We start from the raw sequence: 25,431 nt of genomic DNA on the forward strand, positions 1-25,431 counted from the left end.
TCTTATTTTCCAATATTATTCCAACTAAGTGTGTCCACACGGTCGGACCGAGTTAATAACAAATGAATAAGAAGGTGATTTACAGCATATGTAGCATTAATTATTATGCAAGCAATGAACTTAGTCATGAATATTAATGTAATCTATCTATTAGGATATTTCCTTCTCCAGCACATAAGATGGACAGCTGGGATGAGCCAAGCTGCTGATGGACATGAACCTTTCAGTCTCAATGTGTGCAGCCTCAGCCACCGTGTGGGAAGAAGAGGTCGACTGAAAGGACTCCTAATCATCAGTTATCTTAGTCAATCATCAGTTTGACATAAAGGTTTGACCTCTTATTCTCTTATAAAAGATTCACAAAAAAACGTCAAGAAGTTGTTGAACTTCTCCTGTAGCAAAATCTCAGCTTTCTGTTCATATGCTCAGTATATCATAGGATTGTTTTTGCCAATATTTGTGGATGAGCAGCTTATGCCTCCCGGTCTTGTGCTGGGTTTTTGAAGGTGTAGCCCCACTTCAGTTTACTATGAAGAAACAGCCAAAGCAACATTCAAATAATGTCCAAGAGTGATTCAAGTAGCCTCTGAAAGTGCCACACAAGCCTTACTAACCTTCTGAAGCTCAACTTAACCAGAGGCAAGTGTACTCTAAGCATGTGCTACCAAAATTAACTACCTGATAAATCCCAGGTTCGTTCCAGCTGTAGACTTCTACAAACCTGACAAATATTCTTTAACGGGCTTCTGGCTGCTTTGTGCAAACAGTAAAGTCGTTCACTTCATGTTACAATATATATATATATATATATATATCAAGCAAGGCAAGCGAGTAATTCACTGATGCTAGTATCACGGCTGAACACACAGAAGTGATATCGTCGTGTTTCTCACGCCTTTGTGTCCTGAAAAATACACGTTACACCAAAACAGCAGTTAACAGTTAACTTGTGTGTCTAAATATTTTTAGATGAAATGAAAAGGCAGAGCACAAAATCCAGAAAAGAAAACTGCACCGCCAGTTGATCAAGTGGATTTCTCAAGTCCCTAAATTAAATAATTTAACAGGCTAAATGCAGAAAACTTGTCCGAGAACAACAATCCAGTTTGGCTGAAATAACAAAGCAAACTTGTCTGCATGAGCTGCAGTTTTCTTCTCTGCTACTGCATGACCTCAAAAACCGTCAACAGACCTTTAAGGATTTGACCACTTACACTTTAAAACATAATTCTGGTTCATTTCAACCTGGTGTATTGACCATGAATGTGGTCATCGTGGCTCTTTGGGTCATACTAACTTTACACTCTCTACGACTACCTCCAGACTTTTGGAGAGAGGAGCAGTCACACAAAACACTGTATGTGGGGAAAAATGATCCCTGCAGCCTTCCAAAAAAACCTCATTTCATAAATCATTTTAAATATTCATTGTTTTGACTCTGACTAAAAGTAAACACAGAAATTAGCAACATGGAATGACCGTGCATATTTATCCCTGCACACAGGTTTGTTTATGTATATTTAAATGTGAGGCTGTGGTTAGCGTTCCATTTAGCTTGTGCTCATGTTGGAGAAGTAGCAGCTGCTCTGCAAAATGATCTCAGAAATAACTCCTCCCAGCAGAGCTTTAGTGTAAGTGTGAACATTTTGAAAGGGAAGACCATGCACACATGGTGACTATTGAGTTTACTGTTTTCTGTAATCAATAGTCGACTCAGAGCGAGCACTGGGCCAGCTTGTAAACAAAGTTTTGAAATGATTCATGTAAAAACCATGGTCTTTGGAAAGCCGCAGGGAGGATGCACTAATCACATCAACTTTTACTGTTTTCTGCAGCTCTTTATTTCCTACAATTTCTACAATGGCGGTAGAGAATGGAAGTTAGCATGACCCTTAGAGACAGTCCAACCACATTTATGGGAAATAGACCACATTTAACCTTTAAACAGATTTTTAAAAATCTGTTTTTTGTCCCAAACTGATCCTGTGGGTATAGACCCTTATTAAAAACAGCTACCTTGGCAGTGTGCTGCTGCTAAAGGTCATCATGTTGTCGCGATTGCCTAGCGGACTGGATGGACTTATCACTTCCACCTCAGCACTGGCTCTCTTCATACTGGTCATAGAGGGCTCCCGGTACGAGGCGCTCCGTGTCAAGATGGGTAATGGTTGGTCGGCAGACAAGGCGTGGGAAGAGGTCCTCGTGATGATGGGCTCTGGTTGGCTGGGAGCCAGGGTGTGGTGAACTATCAGAGGACAACAAAGGAAACTCTCTGTTCATGTTAAATCAGACAAGTGTCATCATAAACAAACATTTGAGGTTCAAATTACATCTGCTTCAATTCTAAAATGATGAGTTTCCCTTCAAGTGAGTTTATGCAAATTCAGTACAGTCAGTGACAAAATAAAGAGGCACTCCACAAATTTTACAATACGATCACTCTGCGGGTCTCGAGAAGTACTCCTCGGCTTGTGAAAACAGTTCTGTCATGGAGCATGGACTGTCGACTGAAATACACTACCAAGCTGCATCATGGGGAGTGTAGGAGCCACCATTTCAGGAGTCTGACCCGTGTGAGAGTCTAAAAATTACAATATCTCTCTGCTGTGTGAATTTTGACAAACACATTTTTTAATCTGTGTCTTGCAGGTCTTCCAACTTTAAAGTGCCCCTTTTAAATAATCAAAATGGCCTTTTTAAGGACAATTCCATCAATGCTGAGTAGTTTAATGGCCACTTAAGGCACTGAACACTTTTAACTATAATTAGTAATTAAAATTAAGTACTGACATTTTTTTTTTTTTTACCTCAATCAGCAACAATGCTCAAATTAGGAATGTGAGAAAAACAGAAGTGCAAGACCATCTCATTGTAGTATGAGTTGTGTGTAGTTCTTTTTCTAAAAATATATTGTAATATTTGATGTGTCACACTTAAAAAAAGAAAAAAGTCTGTCAGCAAGGGTGCCAGAAAAATACATTAAAACAGTGAAATACTGTAAAATTTAAAAAAATAAGTCAAAACTGTAAAAAGTAACCTCAAATATCTGTTAAATCATATTATTTCTTAACTGATACGTTAAACCAGTGTCATTTTATGATGATACGTTGTGAAAGAATAAATTACTATTTGTAAAAATACAAATTTTTTATGGGGACACTATTAACAGTTGTTTTTTTCAAGTTAACATACTGAAAATTATCTGTATTTTAACAAAACAAGGAAAATTTGTAAAATAACAGTTAAAAAGGGAACATTTTCAATCCTTAATAAATATAATCTTTTTTTCAATTCAGTGCAAACATCTGTAAAATAAAATTTTTAGCTGATTTAATGTCATTTTATGGTTAAATTAAAAACACATGAACTGTTTTTATTTTATTTATTAACATGTAAATTCTCTCTTTTTCTTGATAATTGTATTACTCATCAGCCAAAACAGGAAAAATAAGTGAAGTAACCACAAACTGTGCTGGGTGATCATCTGTAGCTTCAGCAGACACCTGGTATGTGTGGTTTTTACCTGGGTGGCTGTTGCTCACTGCTGATTGGCTGACATTGGGCAGGGAGGAGAGGGGGGGCTCTCTCAGGATCGGGGGAGGTGGTCGACTTCTGGATCGATCTTCACTTGGCTGGAAATTCCCCACAGCGTATACACCCTGCATATGAGAAAACACATGAGCACTTCTAGTTAAAACACAGTAATAATAATACTTTGCAATCTGTCATTTTAAAACTAAAGAGCAAATGATCTCCATGTTATCAACGGTGGAATAACACTCAGTATGTAGGCTGCTGATTAAACTTGCTACTTTTGGTTTTGTTTTGTTTTTGTGTTGTTGTTTTTTCCCCCCCCTAATTATGGCGTGATCATGTTTAAAATCAGGCAGTGTTCTTTTTTTTTTGGAGGATGACTTCATCAGGGCGCATAATTATACCCCAGATAGCGGACTGAAATTATCCCACAAGGCAGCCTTTGAAGGTCATTACCCAATCATCAGCTTCCAACTTGCAAAATGCCTAATTCAAGTCCCGTCTTCTTTTGTTCCATGAAAAACAACATAGTTTTTGTGATTCTTATAACCCCCATATACAGTCAATAGTTAAGAACGGATGAATGCAAGCAGATTTCTTACATCCTGTGCATGTGACCATACTGGTACCTACACCTATTGGTTTTAAAGACGATGGACATAATAATGGAGGACAAAAACACAAATTGTTGTTACACATACTGGCATAGTAAGCTTTTTCTTGCTCACACTCGGGAACAATCCACTCATTTTACCAGTGGTGAGAACTGCAGTATTCATCCAAAGTGAGTACACCCCTCTGTAATACCACCAAAATATTCAATGCTTCAAATTATGTCACCTTCCAATAACTGCATGACTTCTAAGTTGACAAGTAGAGTGTTTCCCCTTATGAACACTTCAAAACACAAACTCTGGAAAGGCTGGATTGGAAACAGAAGTGCTAATGTAGAAACTCAATGCAGTAAATGACCTGTAAACACCAGAACTTTTTCAGCTTTGGACCTGTGGGCTGTGTCTATCTGCATGTCTCCGTGATGGCTGCACATGGAAAAGAATTGCCCCAGAAACTAAAAAAATCTGTGAGATTTCACAAAGATGCAAAAGGATACAGGAGGATCAGTGAGCAACTGAAAATTTGTGGAAATATGGCTGTTGCAGTAATCAGGAGGTTACCAAGACAAACTCCTTGTGTGTGTGAGCTCACTTGGTAATAAAGCTTTTTCTGATTCTGATTTCTAATTCTGACACTGATTGCGGTATAGAACAGTCCATAGCACCGTTAATCACAGTTGCAGTGAGCATTCTTCTAAAATGACGCAATGGACAGTGCGCTACTTGTACAATCTAGCTCTGAGAAACTGACGTACAAGTGCTTCAGATTTGGCGTATTGTTATCACTGGAAATCTAAGTTTCTGCTCAGACAACGTGGAGGTCAGCCTCTATGGAAGGTGTTGCTCCTCGACACAAAACTCAGGCCTAATGAGATGCGACATGTTTGAACCTGGTTACGACTACCACAGTGAATGCATAGTTCTCACAGTAAAGCATGGAGCTGGGAGTGTGGTGATTTGGGTCTGGATGATTGCAAAAGGTGGTGGAGATATGATATTTATAGATGGCACCATGAACATCCGTGGACAAACCAAAACCAAAACACTGGCTGACAAAATGACTTCCAGTTTGCAGACGCTTGGAAGAAGAATATTTCAGCATAACAATGATCCACATTTCATCAAAATCACTCAATAGCTTGTACAGGAAAAAAGTGAAAGCTTTGACCAGGACAAGTAAGTCACCTAACTTGAATCCAATAGAACATCTTTGAGACAGGTTGATCAAAACAACCCCTCCATCAAAGAGCAGCTGAAAAAAATAGTCTGAAGAAGGGCACAGAAAGAAATTTGTGCTACACTGGTAACCTCCATGACGAGAAGGACTGAGTCTGTCATCAAAAACAAAGGCAGACGTATGAAATATAGAAAAATAACATAGTAGGTGCACTGCACCACAACTGCCATGTTAGAGCCAGAGCAGAGCCATGGCCAACATTTTCACATGGTATGCTTTACATCTTATTGGAAACAAGTTGCTGGAGCTCTACAACTGCAACAAAAACTGTTTAGTGGCAGAGTAATTACATTTCTGTTTTGTGCTATCAACTAATCAGCAGCTTTTCCTGCCAAACCTGACCCAGTGCTGTAGTGATGCATTACAGCATACAAACAAGTGGAGGCTGCCAGTCAGCCTCAAATGATCTGTTTTTCTTTTCATTTCTGTTCTACTGATAGATGTTACAAAGCACCTCAAAATAGCTCAATGAAGCCTGTACTGTGCAGAATCCTTGATGTGTTTAATCATTATCGCTACATAGTCTCAAACCACAAGAAAAGGGAAGATAAAAAATCTTAAGTTAATCACAGAGATGATTGTTCCAGGTCAGTAATGCTCCATTTGCATGAAAAGCTGGGCCTCTGCCAGTGAAACAGATATAATAAAACTGTGTTAAGTAACTGATTCTGCATCAGCTGATGGAGAGATGTTGTTCTGGAGCACAACCCCGCATATCTGTAGCCAGAGATTCTTCCTGCAGGAGAAGGTAGAAACACAAGTGTAGGCAGTTGAAGAGTGCTCTGTTAATGTGTGTAAATGTGTGTGTGTAGCTGTTTCAGTTCAGCCTCATGTCTGTGTGAGTGTATGTTGGACGTGTCTATCTGTGGGTGTGTAGGCTGGAGGGTGATGGTGTGTGGGAGGTATTATACTGTGCGAGTATCCACCAGCTTCCACAGAACAGTTGAACACCCATGTTTCCTTGCAGCCCTCAAAGCTGTACTGAACCACATGTCCTGCAGTGACATTATTACGTCTAAATAACTTTGTTATGCAGGAATGTGCAGGAACACTTTAAGAACCTACTTAAAAACAAAAAAACTCTGATTGGCTGGTATCCCTTTTAACTGTACACCCTAACCAATAACTTAGGCAACAGCACAGACAACACACTTCACATTACACTGATATTCAGTCCACCTAACAACTAGTCATCTCTCCCTCCACTATCTCCACAGAGCTGTGTCAGTGCTGGAAAATAGTCCAGCTGCACCTCATTATCATTCAGTTAAAAGAACAAAAACGCTCTGTCACAATCGACACAATCGCTTTTGCAGTGCTAAGCCCAAACAGAACCAAGCAGACTTGCCAAAACTTCCCATCTTCATCGTGTAGGTTGCTGCTAGGAGGTTGTTGTTTCCCATAGCGAAGATCCCTGTGATAAAAGTGCAGTGAGGCCTAGATCATGATGAGAGTATAAAGCCTCAAAAGGTCAAGGTATAAAGTTGTGTTCCCAGGAGATCAGTGGCCTCAATAAGTGTAAAATAGAAGAAGAAGTTTGGAACCAGCAGGACTCTTATAGAGTTGACCATCTGGCCAAACAGAATAGCCATGCATAAAGTCAAGGAGGTGACCATGACCTCAACAGTCATGCTCACATCCCTGAACAACATGCTAATATGCAGTATGTGCAATGACCGTCCCGCATAGATATTAACATATGTAGATATTTACAATTCTATGCCATGATGAGTTCACAAGTACTTCAAACATGAGTAACGGGTGTGGAAATAGACGCAGAGCTGCATGAAGGTTGAAACTATTTTTAAATGTGATGTAAATTCAATATTATTCTACTAAAAGACAAGCAACGAGTATCACTGAATGAGTGCAGCTTCTTTTGATGTGCACCACACGTCACTGCAATAAATCACACGTACTGGGCAAAGTGAAAGATCATCCTGTCCTGTCCATTATATCTGGCTCTTCCCTCCTTTCACTAAAAATTCCCCTGCAGCGTGTCCACGTCTCCTGTCTTCTGCCTGTCATCTCTGTATTTTCCTCGGGCGCCAATGTTTCTTGTCTTTGGTCTGACATTGGTCTCGTTTTGTGTTGACTCCATTGCTGCTGCACAATATTTGACTGAACAAACTGAATGTTCAACCCCAGCTTGGTGCTTTAACATTTTGCAAGTACCTTAGAATGTGAAGCATTTATGAAGATTTTGCTTTTATTTCAAAATAAAATACAAAAAGTCTGAAAAATGCCTTTGTTAAAGATTGATCATTTTTGGCATCACAGTTGTAGAGCTGTCACTGAATTCATTTGGATTTTTTTTCTTCCGTTTCTCAGCTCGTCACTATCACTGATAATCTGTTGTTTATTTATAAATCCCAGCTAGATTATATTTTGAAGCTGGTTTGAGACACATACTACAGTTGGTTCTGCCTAAAATAACACTGAACTAGAAGAAACTGCTGTATTGAGTATTACCAGATAAACAGCGATGGCAGCTCCCAGCAACCACCCACAGTAGACGTCAACAGGGTGGTTTCTGAACTGGATGATCCTGGTTAACCCGGCCAGGATGGCCAGCATGACGAAAGAGAACACCAGCAGAGGCTTCAACAGCTTGGCTGAGTCTGTCAACACCGTGTTGAAGTACATCTGAAAAACACAATTTCACATGAGACAGCCGTCATCTTTGCATATGTGTTGGCTGGAGATTTTAGGTGACACTAGCTACATCCACACTGATAGATTTTCATTTTGAAACATGGAGGTTATTTCAGAAACTGAGCGAAAATGCTCAGCTGAACATGGATAGTTTTTAAAACGCCATTTTAGAACAAAAATGTATTAGCGCAGATGAAGCCTTTACTAACTACTCATTCCACATATGTGCATGAACCACTTACTGAGATGTAGACAGCAGCAAATGCAGCCAGGGTCGCGTGCTGGGAGGGGAAAGACTTCCTATAAAGACAGAAAGAAAGGAAGGCACAGAGTTCTTTATGCTAATTATCATGTTTAGACAGCTAAGGACAATGCTGAATATTCATTTGGAACCGGAAAGTGACTTTCAAAGAAACTTGAAGGTATGTGTGTGTTTATGTGTCTGGTGCTCAAGCAGGTGTTTATTAAATGCAGCGTATTAAGTGCAAGAAGAAGTGCAACCAATGCTGTGTCTTTGATAAATGGTTTGTAGAACAAATGTTACAAAATACATCAAGCTTATGATCGAAAGTTTTCATATATCATGCTCAAAATAGAGTGTATGATACATTTATTAATGCTTAATGGCACATTTTGCTTTGACTGGCCATTGTTTAATCCACTAAAAATACTCAACTGCTCAGTAGGTCATATATAATTCCACATGTACAAATTATGTCACAAGCATAAACTATAAATACTGAGAGAAAACCAACAGTCTCTGTTTACACATTTGCATACAGAAAGATGCCCATATAATAATCCTGTTTACACAACAGAGATAATATTTTAATTACGCAGAGGAAATGGTGTTTTGAGATTTAATTTTAAAAAATACCCAGAGATTTTTTTTTTTTTAAAGCAGCTAAAGATGACTGAGGATGCCTGCTATACTCCAGATAATTTCACTGCGGAGCTGCTCGGCGGTCTGGTGTGGAGGGAAGCGCAGAACATTTCGTAATGTTTTCATTACGCCCGTTTCTGTGTCAGAAGGTTTAATTAAGGCATCCACATGTTTGAATTGTGTGCTCTTGTTCATCGCTTTGGTAAAACACAACATTTTTGTGATTTTGAAGCCTGTGCTATCGAATGCCGTGAAAATTGCTATGTGCACTTGACGATAAGTGACAGTTTAGTGGGTGGTAACACAAGCAACACTAGAGGACAAAATTGCACTGTGGTGCTTGATCTCTATATACACAAAGTCGACTGCAGCACTCATTCCACCTTAATGTAGGTACGTTGTCTAAAGCCACATAATTGTGTCAACATGCACAAGTGCAAAAAAATGATTTAAAACATAACTAGAACCTCTCTGTGCTGCCCTGCCATCTGGCTATCAGCTCTACATAAATGAACTCTTGACTCGAAAGCTTGCTTAGAAACTAGAAAAACATAACAGCAAAAATCTGCTCAACAAACTAAATGTTCTGTCATCGTGTTTTTCTGATGAGTGATAAACTAAATCCACAGCTGGTGCATCTGTGACTTCCAGGTTTAACAGGATATTCTAAGATACAGGATTTAAAGAAAGCTTGGAACTTTCCACTGTGTTTGGACACTGTCGATGGAGGGTACGTCCGTATCAAAACACCTCTACAGTCCGGCAAGTACTTCAATTACAACCCTTTAATGATGACTTATAAAGGTGTGGATGACAGTAAATCTTCTTAGTCTCTCCTCATAGGAAAGCATTTGCAGACTGCACACAGTCTGAGTGTCGCAAAGAAATCCTTGCTGTGCAAGTGATGAAATTTATGTCCCATGGACGAAGAAGGCATGAATCTGCTTTTAAAAGAACTTCTTACTGCAGCTGTCCAGCGCAGACAGAGAATTAAGTTACTGTAGTCAGCCATAGCATCTAGCTTTAGGCCTAAGCTTTAGTCTTACAGCTACTCAATGTGTTTTCTGTCCCATAAAAAACACATAAACCTTTGGTTCATGCAATGTTATGAAAGTATCTTTACCTCATCACTGTAGACTTGGTCTGGACAGTACAGCAGTAAAGTTTACCAACTAAACACACTGAGCCTATAACCAAAGGTCTCTCTACTTAAATAAATGTAGTGAACCGGGATCCCAATTAAACTGCCACAATGATTGTATTTATTTAATATTAATGTATTAATAATGCTAATAATGTCAGTATTAATATTACTTCTTTAACTCCAAACCTTACAAAGTCATGGCAGAATTTCCTCATCCACTAATCTGTTCTTCGTAGGATTGTAGGATGTTTATTGTATTAATTTTACCTGTATCCACCTATTTGTTCTGTTACTATGAGCTGGGTTGTAGCATGTAGAGATTTTGTGATTGTGAGACTGACAAAATATCCCAAATAACCCAAGAGAGCTCTGATTCTGCTCATACGACACATTTTTTAAGTCTTAACGGGCACTTTGATACTTTGGCAATTACTGCAAGTTCATCACACAACCAGGCACTTGACTTTGGAAGCCTTGCTGTTGGGACAGACCCTGTCTTAGACCACAAGCTTTTTTGGTTCCACAAACAGATGCAAACTACATAGATTGTTACGATTATCTGTCAGGACACCCAGCCAGCCACCGCAACTGTTTATTAAAGGTGGTTATTACAGTGCCACGTGAGCTCTTACGCTGTCGGCAAAATGATCACAAGCATATGTCTGATCTATTATTGATAAGTAGAGGATCTGATGGGGTGGTAGTGTGGTTACAGTGGTTAGCACTGTCGCCTTGCCTGCGTGGGTTCTTTCTATATGTTCTGATTTTCCTCCCACAGTCAAAAGCCAAGCACATTAGGTGAAGTGATGCCTCTAAATTACTCACACTGCTTGGTGTGAATGTGAGTGTGGATGGTTGTCTGTCTCTTCATGTGGGCGTCTTTTTAAAGAGTCCAGCGAGGACATCTCAGCATAATAAAGACATTTTAATCTACAGAGAGCCTTGGTTTGAAGAGAGTTTTTGTTGCTCTCTCTCTCTCTTTCTCGACGAGAATAAAAGGTTCAGATATTGAATGGATGGAGGATCTGAAGGAGACAAAAACCCTTGTCTTTCTTCAGTAACTTGGACTAATTAATATTAAAGACAGTAAACATGTATGAGTCACCAAGTTTTAATCTAGTTGAGTAGCTCAGTTGCTAAAACGCAAGAATGCTGAAATAAATCTGATGCTCAGTGATGAAGGCTGCAGGCAGCATCTAATACAGCTTTCTATATGGGGAGAGCAAATCTGTGCTGAGCAACCACTACGTTCTGCTGTAACAGAGGAAACAAACTTCATACTTTCTTAAAGGAAAACGGTTTTCTCCAGAGCTGAAGTGGCCTTTACAGTGAGGACTGGAGACAGAGACCAGCTTTGTGAAGCTGGCAGCAGCAGTGAGATATGAGGCTTCTAAGCACAACAAGCAGCTTCACCAGTGACAGCAGATAACAACTTATACAGTACATGCACAGTACACAGCATATGTATGATATGACAGCAGCTACAGAACCCGCCATCATGTTTGGGACAATGATGCACGTTGTCTTTTATTCGTACCTGTGTTCCATACTTGTAAACAAACAATTCACATATGATTAATTTAGAGGCGATTTTTTTTTAACAAGCAAATCAGGAGTAAGTTTAATATGAATCTCAGCTGTTTCTTGGTTGTATTGTGTTTCCTGAAATAGTGTGAAAAGACTTGGAACAGGCTTTAAGATACATTTTGTCTCACTTAGTGGGTGTGTCAGAGGTGTTATCCAATCAGCAGCGTATATATATATATATATATATCCTCGCCACATTAAAACCGGTAACGTATGAGCTTCTCAGCTGCCATAGTTACACTGTTTGCACAACAGGGTGTTAAATGCCCCATTGTTTGCATTTAAATAAATAATTTGCTAAGCTTTGTGCGAGCTGAACGTGCTCCTAATGTTTCTAAACGCCTCACAATTTCTTTTTCTGCTGCCATCCTGCAGTTACATCATCAGTGAAGACAAGCTGAGGCCAAAACACCCCCACCACCATATTTCCTTCCTTTTTCTTTCCTTCCTTTGCTCTTCCACAACATGCTCTTGCCATCGCTGAGGTTCATCTTGGTCTCTCAATCTGCCAGCTCTTTCAAATACATCTCAGCACAATTTCACCTGGCCACACCATTTCTGTGACTTACTGCTGGTTTGCAGGCAGTGTAGCCTCTGCATTTCCGTTAAAGAAGTCTTCAACACTGACGCATCCACGCCTGCCTCCTAATCAGTGTTTCTGCGCTGTTGCATTGGGGATTATTCGTCATTAAAGTGAGAATTGCTCTGCCATCAGCAGTGGAGGTATTTCTTGACCCAGCAGTCCCTTTGGGATTATTGAGCTCCCAGTTACATTCCTCTGGTGGATGATGTTCCAGACAGTTGATTTGGTTAATCTGAAGGGTCAGTCGATGTCTCTCACTGTTTTATTATTCTTTTTCAGTCTCATAATGCCTTCTTTTGACTTTCAATAACACAACTCTGGTCCTAATGTAGAAAAATGGCAATTTACCGACTACAAAAATGATCAAAAATTTGAAATTCAAAAAGCTTTTCAGAGGAACGGAAATATGACAAAAATATACATCAAAGTGCTGCCAAAGAAACGGGATGAGGCTGTTTCATAACACAGAACTGTTTGTTTTAAATACTAGAAGGCAGTTTTTTATTGATTTTAATATTTTCTGATATTTATTAGCTATTTATTATTTGCATTCTTTTTTTCATTCATAAGGCAGCTGGGCCTAGCATTGTTAATGCCCAGCTGCCTGGTCTGTGATTAAACGACATTTGATTTCTTTTGTTTTGTTTTTTTGGCACAGCATTGTTTTGAATACAAGTACTGTCTTTCTTATTACTTGAAAGCTCTATCCCAAGCTTTTTCAAGAAACAAAAAATGGTTTAGATACGGTTCACTGGTTTATTTTTTTGCTGTGGTACTGAAATTTATAATGGTCAATAATTTAGATTTCAAACCCTAACTGGTGGCAGGCTAACAGAAATATTCATATTTTCAATTTACCAGGCTGGTGAAGTTTCCAACAGTTTTAGTATTTGGGGACAAAAACTGATAACAAAGTAGCTCTTGACCCTAACTCCGGTGTTGTCTGTGGAAAGGCTCAACAGCACATGTACGTAATCATAAACTTAGAAGGTTCTATGTTGACACCTCTTTTATGGAAATGTTTCACTCCTGTTTTACTGAGCCTGTTTTATTTCGTTCCTTTATCTGCTTGTTTGAGTTACTTCCCCTAAAAAACAGAAACGGTTTGGAGGAGACTGTGATAGCGTGCAGTAAAATCACTGGCACTGACCTTTTCTGTATTATACAGAGACAGAGCAATAAAAAAAAAAAAAGAAGCCCAGTCAGTCCTCGCTGACAGCAGTCATCTCTTGTTCAGTGAGCACAAGTTGCTCCCATCTGGTCGCAGATACTCTCTGTCTAGGCCCCGGACCAACAGACTGTCCCTTTTACCAATGTCCTTTTGAACAGTATTACGTGATTCTTTTGTCTAGTGTGTGGTTTGGAGTGGATGTGGCAATTATGCACTCCGGTGTTTTTGTTTACTGCTGTTTACTGTGGGACAAATTGTCCCTCAGGGATAATAGACATTACCTAACTATCTACAGTCGTCCTCAAATGTATTCATAACCTTCCATTAAAGAAAAAGCAGCATTCACAATAGTCACTCAAATAACTAGAAACTGAAAAAAGTATTAATAAATTAAAAAAAAAAAAACTAAATTATAATTTAGTGAAATAAGGCATTGCTTTGAATTGTGGTTGAAAAGAATAATTAAAAAACAAACAAACAAAAACAGTCCCGAATAAATTAGAGCACTTTGCTGATGAGCAGTGGGCCAAAATCCAAACACCTGTCAACAGGAGCAGAAGTCTGACTGAGCGTTACAGAAAACATTTGATGGCAGCGATTGGCTCAAAGGGTTGTTCAACTAAATATTAGTTTACGGGTCCCATCATGCTTTTGTTTTTTTTGCTGTTTTTAAAAAATATATATTTCTGTTGAACCACAATTAAAAAGCAATGTCATGATTTTCATAAAATGTTTATTTATTATTACTTTTGTCAATTTCAACTTATTTCAGTGACAGATGGTTTTGGAGGCTATGAATACATTTGAGGACGACTGTGCCTCACCTACAAAAATAATATATCACATTTGCATTTGAACCCAATCATAAAACAAACTTAAACCAAATAAAACACTATCAGAAAAACATAAACAACATTCAGCAGACACCAGCCCTCCACTGAACAATACTAAAAAAAAGAGTGCAGACCCCTGATCCAACTATTTGTCTCATTTATTTCAGTGCTTGTCAAGAGAACAACAGTAGAAAACTCATCTATGACATGGCTCAGTCCAAAATCAGTCCCTATTTATTATGCAGCATTGTGCAAAATACAGTGAATAGGGAGTGACATTTTATTTGTGAGCAAATTCTGCAAAACATACAATAAAACTGTCCTCTTACAAAATTCCAAATTGGAATGAAAAAATGATTGTCCATGCTATATATACATATACCACCGTCCGAAATCTCAATTGACCACTCATTATGAAATGGTGACCTATCATTATAGAAATGGGGCACAAGGGTGATAGCGGGTGCAGGGCAGGACTGTGACAACAAGATTATACCGTGTGTGTGTGTCTGTTTGTGCAAAAACTACACATTAAAATAGATCCCACAGACACACATAATCTCAACACACCCACACACATCCTCTGACACACTGACTCATTCACTCACACACCCTCCCACACTCACTCACACAGTAATACAAAGCCTCACCTCCCAGCAGTGATGAGCCCTATGTCTTGTCCAGCGCAGATATCCTCCAGAATAAAAGCTTCATCACATGTGGACATGTTAATGTGGGTCAAGTTGGGTTTGCACACATCCAGCCAGTAGGGAGTATGCTGACCGGTGGACAGCTGAAGAATGTCGGTTATCAGCGCCGTCACGCACAGGCCGAAGATGTGGACGCCTGCCAAAAAAGATGCATTTGCGACGGGGTGTACTGGCGTTATACATCGTGTGATATTGTGCAACTGCAATTCGGCTTTTGTGTTTATCGCCTCATTTCAATGTCTTTAATTCCGTGTAATGGAATTGGTGTTTAATGCAAGGAAATGCATTTCTTTCTGGATGGTTGGAAGCTTCCCTGAAGCAACTGGGAAAGAGGCTAATTTTTATCACTCTTTTACTGTCCAGTTTAATAAAGTACGTGCATGAAGTATTACTGCGGCAAAAACTGAACAAATGAGGCATGGGGAGGTTGCCTGCCAGATGTGGAGTCAGTTTTTTGGAATATTTTGTTACAAGTGGGGCAGATCACAGAGTTTTTAAACTGATCAATATTGGCACTAACTTATCCTTGACTTCCATCTGCTGCCACACAGATGTCAGAAAGGTTTAATGCAAATTGCTGTACTTGTATAAAGCGTACCAGCTCTGGCCAGAGGACGTTAAGCATCATGAAAGTCTCTATCATGATGCCCGTTGCTAGCGAAACTCCCACAATGCTCTCTGCTTGCCAACACAGAACTTCCTGTCTTCGTAGAGACCGTTTTCTCCAGGTCACTACAGTAAGAGGAAACCAGGTACTACAGCTGATGTACAGGATACAAGTTTTTGCCGTCTTTTGAGGCCTGTAGCACCAGAGTCCATCCTGCCCTCTAAAGGCCACATTTCAGACAAAGTACCTTACCACGTCTGTAACATTCAGAAAGAGCTTGAATGCAGAAATGCAATTCTTCTTCAGTTGTTAAGCATATACAGTGTATTGATTCCAATAACTTGAATGTACTTAAGGCTGTGTATTATCTAATAAAATGGTCTCCTTTTTGTTTTAGGAGACACTAAATCTCAAAAGACTCAGATCAGATTGGGGGCAAAGAAACCTGATTGGGATGTATGAACCAGCATGTGTGCACTGTGTACGGTAAGCAGCTTGCATGTGTGAAACTAGCAAAGCGAGTTTCTTTTTAATTATACTTTTTACACAATAGTCATGTTTTTCAATTTCCTGACACACAGTGCCCCATCTCCCCCCTCTCTGCTGAAAGGGTTACATTTTTCTATCACTCAAACTCTCACTCTGGAGTAGAAAAAAATGGAAGGAGTTTCAAAACACATTTCAGATCACCGAGGTTCCCAAAGAAATAAATGATTGACTCACATTTGTACATAGAGAAACATGGAAACTAGGCATTGTTCTGTTTGTACCTTATACACCATATTTCTTTCACTCAGTTCCATTTGCCATCACTTTTACTTCATTTCATTAAAGGAAATTGAAAATGATGTTTCTGTTGCTGCTGCCTTTTATCACATATTTGTTTGTGTGTCCAAATTTCTTGCAGCCACTGAAAAATCTATAGAAAATCAGCTGTGAATACAATGCGTGTGTCCTCCCACCTATGAAGCGTACAGCCCTGCGAATGTAGGAGTTGAAATTACAGCCTGCAGCGTTGATGTTGGCCTCAGTCTGTGTGGCTGACGACCTCCTGGACAGATAGCAGTACAAGATGGCCTCGCCTATTAAAATCTGCACACACAAGAACAAAGAAAAGAGTGTAGTAATTTTTTTTAACAAAATTTCCAGAGAAAGACAAGAGAAAATGTGAATTACCATGAATAAAATGTGAATGAAAGTAAACCACCACAGAAGGACAAAACCTCAACCGTAACTCCACCCTTTAAGCTGTGGAAAACCTTTTCAGTTTGATCCTGGTCTTACATTGAGAAAGCTTGCTGTTTCCTCAACATTTCACACAGATGTGTTGTTTACATCTGTTCTATCTTTAGTGCAGCGCAGGCTTGGATGAAAGGTAAGTCACATGCGTCATATATATGATGACGTCTGTTTGCTTTTGTTGATTCTGCAACCTCTCCACCTCAGCTTAGTATTTGAACAATATTTCAGTTTTCAACGTTTGATTTTTCATGCACACATAGAAAATGAGCATAATAATGATTGGACACTAATTACTAGAGTGGGCTGAGATGTAACAATGACACACACTTTCAGACTGTGCTTTCTTAGCCGCCTTCACCTTGGAGATCCCTGTGCTGGGATCAGACTATATCTGTTAATAAAATGCAACTTTGCATGGCAATATGAGTGAGTAACCTGGAGAAGTTTTGGACAGAATGGTGTGCCACAGTCCTGCGGTGCAGCAACAATGCTGCAGACAACTATCGGTCTTCTGTGCAGACTTATGGTAAATGTATACACAAGGCCTGATATTAGCTTATTTCAGATGTGTCAAATAGTGAGCTGGCTGTTGAGTAACATGATGGAGAAGATTCAATAGCAGTGAAGTGGTTTGCACTGTTGCTGATGCTGCAAAGGTTCTGGGTTCATAAATTGCTGTTGGGCTGTGGCCTCTTCTGTGTGGAATTTGCATTTCCTGCCTGTGTCTGGTGCATCAGCTTCCTTCCACAGTTTGAAGACAAATTTTTGTTTCTAATTTGGCTGTGGGGATGAGCAAGAATGGTCATTTGTCTATTTGCACCCTGAGACCTTCAGCAGAACAAGCAGGTAGACGGACGGACAAGTTTAAACTATAACGTAAATACTGTATCTTGTTCACAAGTCCTAATATCTAAAAACATATATACAGTGCAATTAGGAAAACCAGTATATATATATTTGATCTCCAAAATCCATTATTAGTCTGCGTGTTTTGAAGCATTGGAATTAAAGTTTAGCAGAAATTTCTTTTCAGACTGTCAGAAGTTGGACAGAATTCTGAACCGAGAATTTAAAGCATTTCATTGCTTAGATGTTTTTTCTACTATCTCCCACTACACCACCTTGATTTGAAAAAAGAAAAAGTCATTACAATGAGCAATTTGACTCCACAGATGGCAGTTGGTTCGAAAGAATTCTAGTCATTGTGGCTTTTTCCATTAAATGTTAGCGTAGCATGGAGACAGCTTCGTGCTTTAACTTCTCCCAGCACGGTCAGACTCCCACAACATTATGGACACTTTTTTAAATCTGCAACATGTAGGAGATTAGCTGTGGGAAGATTTGCTGTCCCAGTTAAAATTCACTGACTGCATTTGTCTTCATTTTTATGTAAAAAAGAAAGCGCAAAGAGCACTTACTCTTCCTACTGGTCAGTCAGAGAAGGAATATTCAGTCACCTTTAGGGTTTATTCGCGTTCACAACGTGTTGATAGTAACTGCTTCTGTCAGTGTGGGTCACTCCTACACAGCCCCTCAAAGAAATCGGTGTGCAGATAACTCTGTGAGGTCCAGATTGGAGGCTGAAGAGGTGAAGGTTTACTTACAGTGACAGTGGGAGCGGCGAAGGCCAGGCTGAAGAGCAGAGGCAGTGGGCAGACTTCCTGTCGGGGCAGGATGTAGGGCAGCGACAGACTGCGGTCATTACAAGTGTACCCAGAATGCACCGGCTGGAAAATATCCGTCAGCTCCAGGAAATAAAGACTGACAACAGAGGAGGCCAGGATGGGGAGCTGTAGCAAGGAATACAAAATAAATAAGAAAACAGTTTAAATCATATTGTAATACCAGCATTATCACAGCAACACATAGATAAACACTTCTTTTTAACATTTTTTTTTTTTTTTGAGCGTGTGTGAGTTACAGTTTCTCTTGCGTTTATGCACAATTCCTCTGCAATAGGTAAAAAACGCAATCTGGCTTGTTTGTATTTCTTTAAACCAATCAAAGTCAACGTGGGCGGAGCAAAACAAAGGATGCGGCTTCGTTGTTCCCTCAAAATAGTGACTGGTTGAATTGTTTTGATGGAATATTTGCATGCAAGAAAACCAACACTATCATAAAAATGGATAATCCACTGGAATGAAAATAGCAGGGCTGTCTTTGTGCACAATCCAAATCCCCGGCAAAATTACATTTTTTTTTATGTGGAATAATACTGCTTGGAGATTGTTGTTGTTGTTTCCCTGGATGAAGCTGACTGAAATGAGCAGTCACTTACACCTGCATCCTATATCCAGTGAGTCACACTACTCCCTACCTGACAAACAAAACAATCCATTTAACCGTTACAGTGTTCCAAAGATGAAACGTCTTAGAGCTGAATATTTTAAGAAAATGAGGAGAGGGTAGAGGATACAGGTGGAGATAGACAGGATTGTCACATCTGATGACAAAGAGTGCAGGTACAACCAAATCATGTGCTGGTGCAACGTTTAAACTGCCCAAACACAAATGCAAGCCATTGAAGAGCTGTGCACCTTATATATTTTGAGAGGGTTTTGAGCTTTTATATCCATCTGTATGTCCCACAACACACTGCCCGCAGACTAGGAATACCTATTGTGTGGAAAGCCGTCCATTAAACGGGAAACTCAGGTAAGAAAAGTGTTGTACCTCTTCTAAGGCAGGATAAGGTTAGAACTGTACTGCTGTTTTTTACTGTTTTCATGCCAGCCTCAAGAAGAAAAAGATCCCACACACCGCTCTTGCTCAGCATCACAATTTATTGATCATACTGTTGTTTTGGCCTCTCTAAACCTTTATCAAGACTGTGGACCAGAAAGGCGAAAATGTTGGTACGATCAATAAACTATGATGCTGAGCAAGAGGTGTGTGGGATCTTTCTTTCTTGAAACTAGGGCAATACCTTCCGGTGCAACTGCATCTGACACAGAAAAACACAGATTTCATGCTAAAATAAGACAAGTGGTTCCCTGTGATCCTCAGGAGTTGAGGACTGGCCTTTGGGTTTGCACCTGTCACCATCTTTGGGTGTAGTTAGTAAAATGGAGGAACAAGGAGGAACGAGCAAGAGTCAAGAACCGTGAACAAATCAGTCAAGGAAAAAATGTCTCTAAACATGCACATCTTAAACCCTCTTAAAGTCCTGACATGGAACAATAGATGGTAACCGAATGAAGTGAGTGCACCCATGCCAGCAGTGTTTAGACCTCTAACTGGAGTCAGTACACTAATGCAGGTTTCTCACAATGACATGCTGGTGTTTAGCAGGGATGATGTTTACCAAGTCTGCCATCTTAGTTTAGCATGTTTGCATTGCTAATATTTGCTAATCATCACTAAACAGAAAGTACAACTGAGGCTAAAGTTCGAGAAAATTCTGAAGATATAAACCAAAGTGTTGAAAAAGCTGACATTTTAACCTGATGAAGGCGCTAGGTGTAAAGTTACGGGATCTGCACTTCATCCCCAGTGGGGCATTAATATGCATACAAGATACAACAGCAATCCATCCAATGGCTGCTAACAAATTTTACATCACACAGAAAACTCTTCTTCTGACTTGTATGAGTTAAAGGATCACTTAGTATTCCCGGATGGAGAGATCTAATGCAGTTAAAAAAAAGCGTCTAATTTCGGTTTAATGTTGATCAAACTCAAAAAACAAGCTGTAAAAATCATTCATGCAAACATCATGTTTTGAAAAGCCACAGTTTGATGTAATTCCATATCTTACAGAACCTTTTAGGTGAAGAACATAAAGCTTGCAAGACCCACTGAGCCACAACAGACATACTGACAGGAGTTGAGTAACATTAAAGGTTTTCTCAGCTCACTTCAGCACATGGAAGAGTTGAAGTGTGAAGCATTTCTGTTCTGGCTTCAGTGTTTTAGGCATAGTGACATCAAATTTTAATCTACACCACTCATAAATATGTGAAATCTGATCTGAATCATATTTGTCATATCAGAGGAACTCTGACTACACAATGTGTGACTTCTTTCATAAAAGGAAACTCTCAGCCTTAGCTCAACCCAGCTACATCTACACAACCGCTCAGCCACAACATTAAAATCATCTCATGGATATTATAATAGAGGAGAGGAGGTGGGCATCAGAAGATCGGAGGTTACGAGCGGGGGGGTGTAGTGGTGGAGCAGGCTGGTGAGATAGGAGGGGGCCTGGTTATGGAGGGCTTTGTGGGTGAGGAGGAGGATTGTAAAATGGATACGTTCTTTGATGGGGAGCCAGTGTAGGTTTTGGAGGACGGGGGTGATGTGGTCACCGGAGCGGGTGTGGGTGAGCAGGCGGACGGCAGAGTTCTGGATATATTGTAGTTTGTTGAGCTGTTTGGTGAGAAGGCCGTAGAAGATGCTATTGCACTAATCGAGTGATAAAAGCATGGATCAGGGTTTCAGCGGTGGAGACGGTGAGCGATGGGCGCAGATGGGCAATGTTTTTTAGGTGGAAGAATTATGTAGCTTCCCCTCATGCTGCCAAAGAGGCTCTGATCCATTGGACCACTGACATGTGACCTCTGGGGCGGGGACCTCCATGGCTTGCTTTTTCTGGCTTATCTCGCAGATGTTCAGTCAGACTGGGATCTGGTGTGTTTGCAGGTCTGGTCAACACACTGAGGTCTTTGTGCCTGAGTAGCTTTTGTTGTTTGTGCTTGTTCTGCTTGGTTAGGTTGCAGGTTTTCTGGAGTGCCTTTTTCATGGGGGGCTTGGGGAGCTTAAATGTTTAGGTGGTTGCTATATGTCAAAATAACATCCACATGGGTGCCAGGACCCAAGGTTTCCCACAGAACATAACGAGACAGTCAGTGTTATTCCCTTCACGTGTCAGTGGTTTTAATGTTGTGGCTGATTGGTGTACATGCAGTGATCGGCAGAGGTGAATGGTTTGGAGTTTTTCTTGTTGTTGTTTTCCCACAGACTGGCAGTGTGTAGCCAGTCAGCCCCTTCGACAGCCAGACAGTCAAGAGCAATGACACACCTCTCATGTTTGTCAGGTTAGCGCACACAGACACAAAGACACACAGCTGCAGTGCAGATAGAGGATTATGAAAACCCAACCGAATGGAAAAAATGGGCCCGAAAGCCAGAAATCTCTGCAACAAAGCCAAATATTCACACTTACACAGTCACTGTATTGCATTGCCATGAGCTGAACAAATTATGCTTTTTGCACTTTAATCTGTGTCATAGTTCATGTTTAAGATGATGTCAGCGTGGAAAATCATTAGCATCCAACAAATATGAATCAGTGTTGGCATCTGGAAATGGCTCCCACTCTTGTTTAGGAAATATTGATCATTTTACCCAGACATTTAACACTGTGTGAAACCCAGACTCCTAGAAATGGTGTTTTATAATCAAGACATAGACAGGGATTCAGCTACCCACTCTCTGTTTGCTTTGCTGGAGTTGTGGGACCGACACAGGAGCACATACTGGATAATGCGCTGTGTACACAATCCATTTAACTAAGTAGTACATTAAGAACAGCCTTCCTCTTTTATTCAAATGTTTCTCCTCTATTGACATATTTTGTTTTCAATAGCATTGGGTAGCTCTTAACGGTCCTAATATTTTACATGTATTACATTTTAGAAACTACCACGATCCTGTCTTGCCTGTTGTAGTATTTTATGCTACTTTATTTTGTTTTACAAGTTGATTTTACAAGTCTTATTCTGTCTTGATATTCGCATGTCATTTTGTTGCTGCCTGAGTGATAACATGTACAGCGCTATGGTCAACACAGGTTGGTCAATAATCATAGGATAGTCCATGCAGACTATTTATTAGATTCAGTAAAAGAAAAGAAATACAGACAGTGACGTGTCTGGAACATCATGTAGCAACATGGTAATATTAAAAACAAAAGATTTTTTATCTAGTTCCTTGCTGTCTGGATTGTCTTGACAGAACATTATGTGTGTCCGTTATGTTCCACACACCCAAATGTCATTGTTGTACTTTCATCCTGACACAAGTTAATTACTACTTTATCCGAATAACCTTGTGTAACAACCCCGAGGCAGTACAGCAAAGTTGTTAGTTTGCTGTTTTAAATGCAAAATACTAATTGTGTCCTCCTACCCTTGAAAAGTGTGTTATATTAACTCTAACATAGCTGCATGTAGAGCTGAAAAGACTCGTTGGTTCACCAATTAGCTGATCAAAGGACAATTAATCAAAAACAAAATCAAAAGCGCAAAATTCTTTTTGGCTCTGGCTGCTAAAATATTCAAATTGCTGCTTCTCTCTGTTTTGCATCATTTTAAAATGAATATCTTTTTTTTGCATGGCGCCTTTTTCTGACATTTTATTGAGTAAATAATAAAATATAAAAATGACAGCAACACCAAGAAACTGCACATTAATCACTGGCAGCAGTGAAAGCTGCATGATTTCTTGAATATTAGCACACTCTTTCCTTGACACCCACAAAGATGCCCTTTGATAATCCTGAGCAGTATGTCGTGTTTCCTTACAAGCTGCAAAATGATGGATACTGCCTGAACATAGCAGATTCTGGAGTTACAGGCTGCGTCGAGCCTTGTTTCCCTGCTGTTCAAATTACCCACTACAAGATCTGCCTTTTCGCCTGAAGCACCTGCATTTCTGACTGCCAGACCTTTACAAAGACTTGTTACTGACTGAAACACTTTCCCCAGCCTGTGAGCCTGGATCACCCACCAGGGTTGCTACAAGTTTCTTGTGATCCCGAGAAATACCCATGAACAAATCTTTACTGTCGTACAAGATGACCAAACGACTTATTTAAAAGTTTGCACGGCAGGGAGTCTAATAAAACCTCCTCGTGAAGACATACACTTGATCTGGTAATGTGATAACATGAGTCTACGGTCAAGCTGGCGGCTTTGGAAGGCTATAATATGGTGCTTTGAGCTGAATGCTAGTATCAGCGTGGAAAAGTCCTCCAAATTATGTATCTGTAGGGCTCCAAACTACCTTTTTTGCTGGTAACACGTAACATGGATGCACCTCCCCAACTGGTAGGAATGTTAGGGTTTAGCTAGCAAAGGGTCACCTTGACAAAGACTTCTGTTGGGGTCCATATTATCTGGCCAGTGCTCATCTACTCTAAACAAGCCGGACTACTTAACCTGTGGTCCTTTTGCAAAGTGTCCACACTGTTTTTGTTACAAAAGTCACATGTTCACAGTTTTAAATTGATTGCTGTTGATTGATAGCACTGCAGATTCTTAAGCAGTTAAACAAAATTTGCATCCTTTCACCCACTCCTTTTTTTGATACAACATAGTAGTAATTAATCTTGCATTTTGATTTGGATCGTCTTATTTTGCATACCCTAGTTAGTTTAGCACTGATGCAATGCAAAACTAGGACCGAACTAGGTGTCAGCTGGACGTCGTTTTGGTTCTTGAAGTCATTTCAGCTCTCATCCAAGACTTATGTGACCTAAAGAGTAAACTCACACCTTGAGTCATGTGAATCTCGAGTCATTAACGAGCCCTGATTCATTCAGGTTTCAAGTCATTGACAAGTTCTGAGTAAGAAGCAACCTAAATGTGGCAGCAGTCTGTTGGAACTGAGTAACTCCCTGGATGAACGGTGAAACGTCTCCAAGGACCAAAAATAAGTCCTATAGCCTTCTACTTTGAGAGATTCACAATCACAGTGCTGATGTTGAGCAAGCAAGATGTTTGCCATGTTCACCCTCCTAGTTTAGTGGGTCTGGAGATCGATGGGATACACTTGAGACTGACGGAAATTTTTTCAGTGAACGATGAACTGAACTAAAAAAAAAAAAAAACAAAAACCATGAACCCAAGTGCCATTCATCAGCACAGGCTTTGCTTCCAGCTGAGTCTCCCCCTTTAGTAATTTCTTTTTCAATCTTTTCTCAATTAGAAAAATGGCCCTGTGGGTAACGTTTGTGTGACATAGATTCAGTGGGTTTTTGTTGTGGGAAGGAAGCGACATTGGTACCAGCATGAAGCCACAGATATTGTGAAGTGCATTCCAACAAGGGTGATGAAGCGACTATAAACAGCCAGAAAGTGTCCAGATGCACCCAAATTTCAGTACAACAGCTATCTAAACTTGGGCACGATTCTCGCTGCCCCTGAAAAGCAAACAAAATCTCCAATCACACAAGGATAAAATGGTGTCTCTCTGTCTTTTCTCATCACTGTGGAGTGATTCTCGTTTCGCTCGTCCATTATGTTCTTTGGCGTTCCCTCAAAATAGTGATGGGTGAAATTGTTGCATGTGCATGCAGGGAGACGAGCACTGTGATTAAATAGATAATCCACTGCAAAAACCCTTGGCAAAACTTTAGTGTGTTAGGTTGCTGCTCTGAGGTTATTGTTTCTGAAGAAAACGCTAACATAAAGACAGTAGAGGGAAGGACAAGGCAGCACTGGAGACACCAGACCCCTTTTAAAATGAGTGTTTCAAACTAACATGTTAGAAGTTACTTAAAAACTAATCGATCAAGTCGGTAACTCTCGTGTTCTGCGAGGAAACATTACTGTTTTCCTCAAAGGAGTCTGGTGGCTTTGAAAAGAGCTATATAATGCCTTCCCCAGTTTCTCATCAGAAAAAGCTGCT

The 25,431-nt window shown here is 40.0% G+C and overlaps 1 protein-coding gene across 1 annotated transcript in view; it reads right to left on the reverse strand.

The window, feature by feature from the left end:
* The window catches only part of LOC103360659 (lipid phosphate phosphatase-related protein type 4-like), a 44,452-nt gene that overhangs the window by 7,042 nt on the left and 11,979 nt on the right, over positions 1-25,431 (reverse strand). Inside the window, exons 2-8 of the mRNA XM_008286502.1 lie at positions 18,405-18,590; positions 16,521-16,650; positions 14,892-15,087; positions 8,283-8,340; positions 7,858-8,031; positions 3,524-3,659; positions 2,017-2,245 (exon numbers count right to left, since the gene is read on the reverse strand). Of these exons, the coding sequence (XP_008284724.1) occupies positions 2,017-2,245; positions 3,524-3,659; positions 7,858-8,031; positions 8,283-8,340; positions 14,892-15,087; positions 16,521-16,650; positions 18,405-18,590 (1,109 nt within the window). The remainder of the gene's footprint in view (positions 1-2,016; positions 2,246-3,523; positions 3,660-7,857; positions 8,032-8,282; positions 8,341-14,891; positions 15,088-16,520; positions 16,651-18,404; positions 18,591-25,431) is intronic.

This window comes from Stegastes partitus, unplaced genomic scaffold, assembly GCF_000690725.1.
Source record: "Stegastes partitus isolate 25-593 unplaced genomic scaffold, Stegastes_partitus-1.0.2 Scaffold457, whole genome shotgun sequence".
In the NCBI taxonomy this organism is placed as follows: Eukaryota; Metazoa; Chordata; class Actinopteri; family Pomacentridae; genus Stegastes; species Stegastes partitus.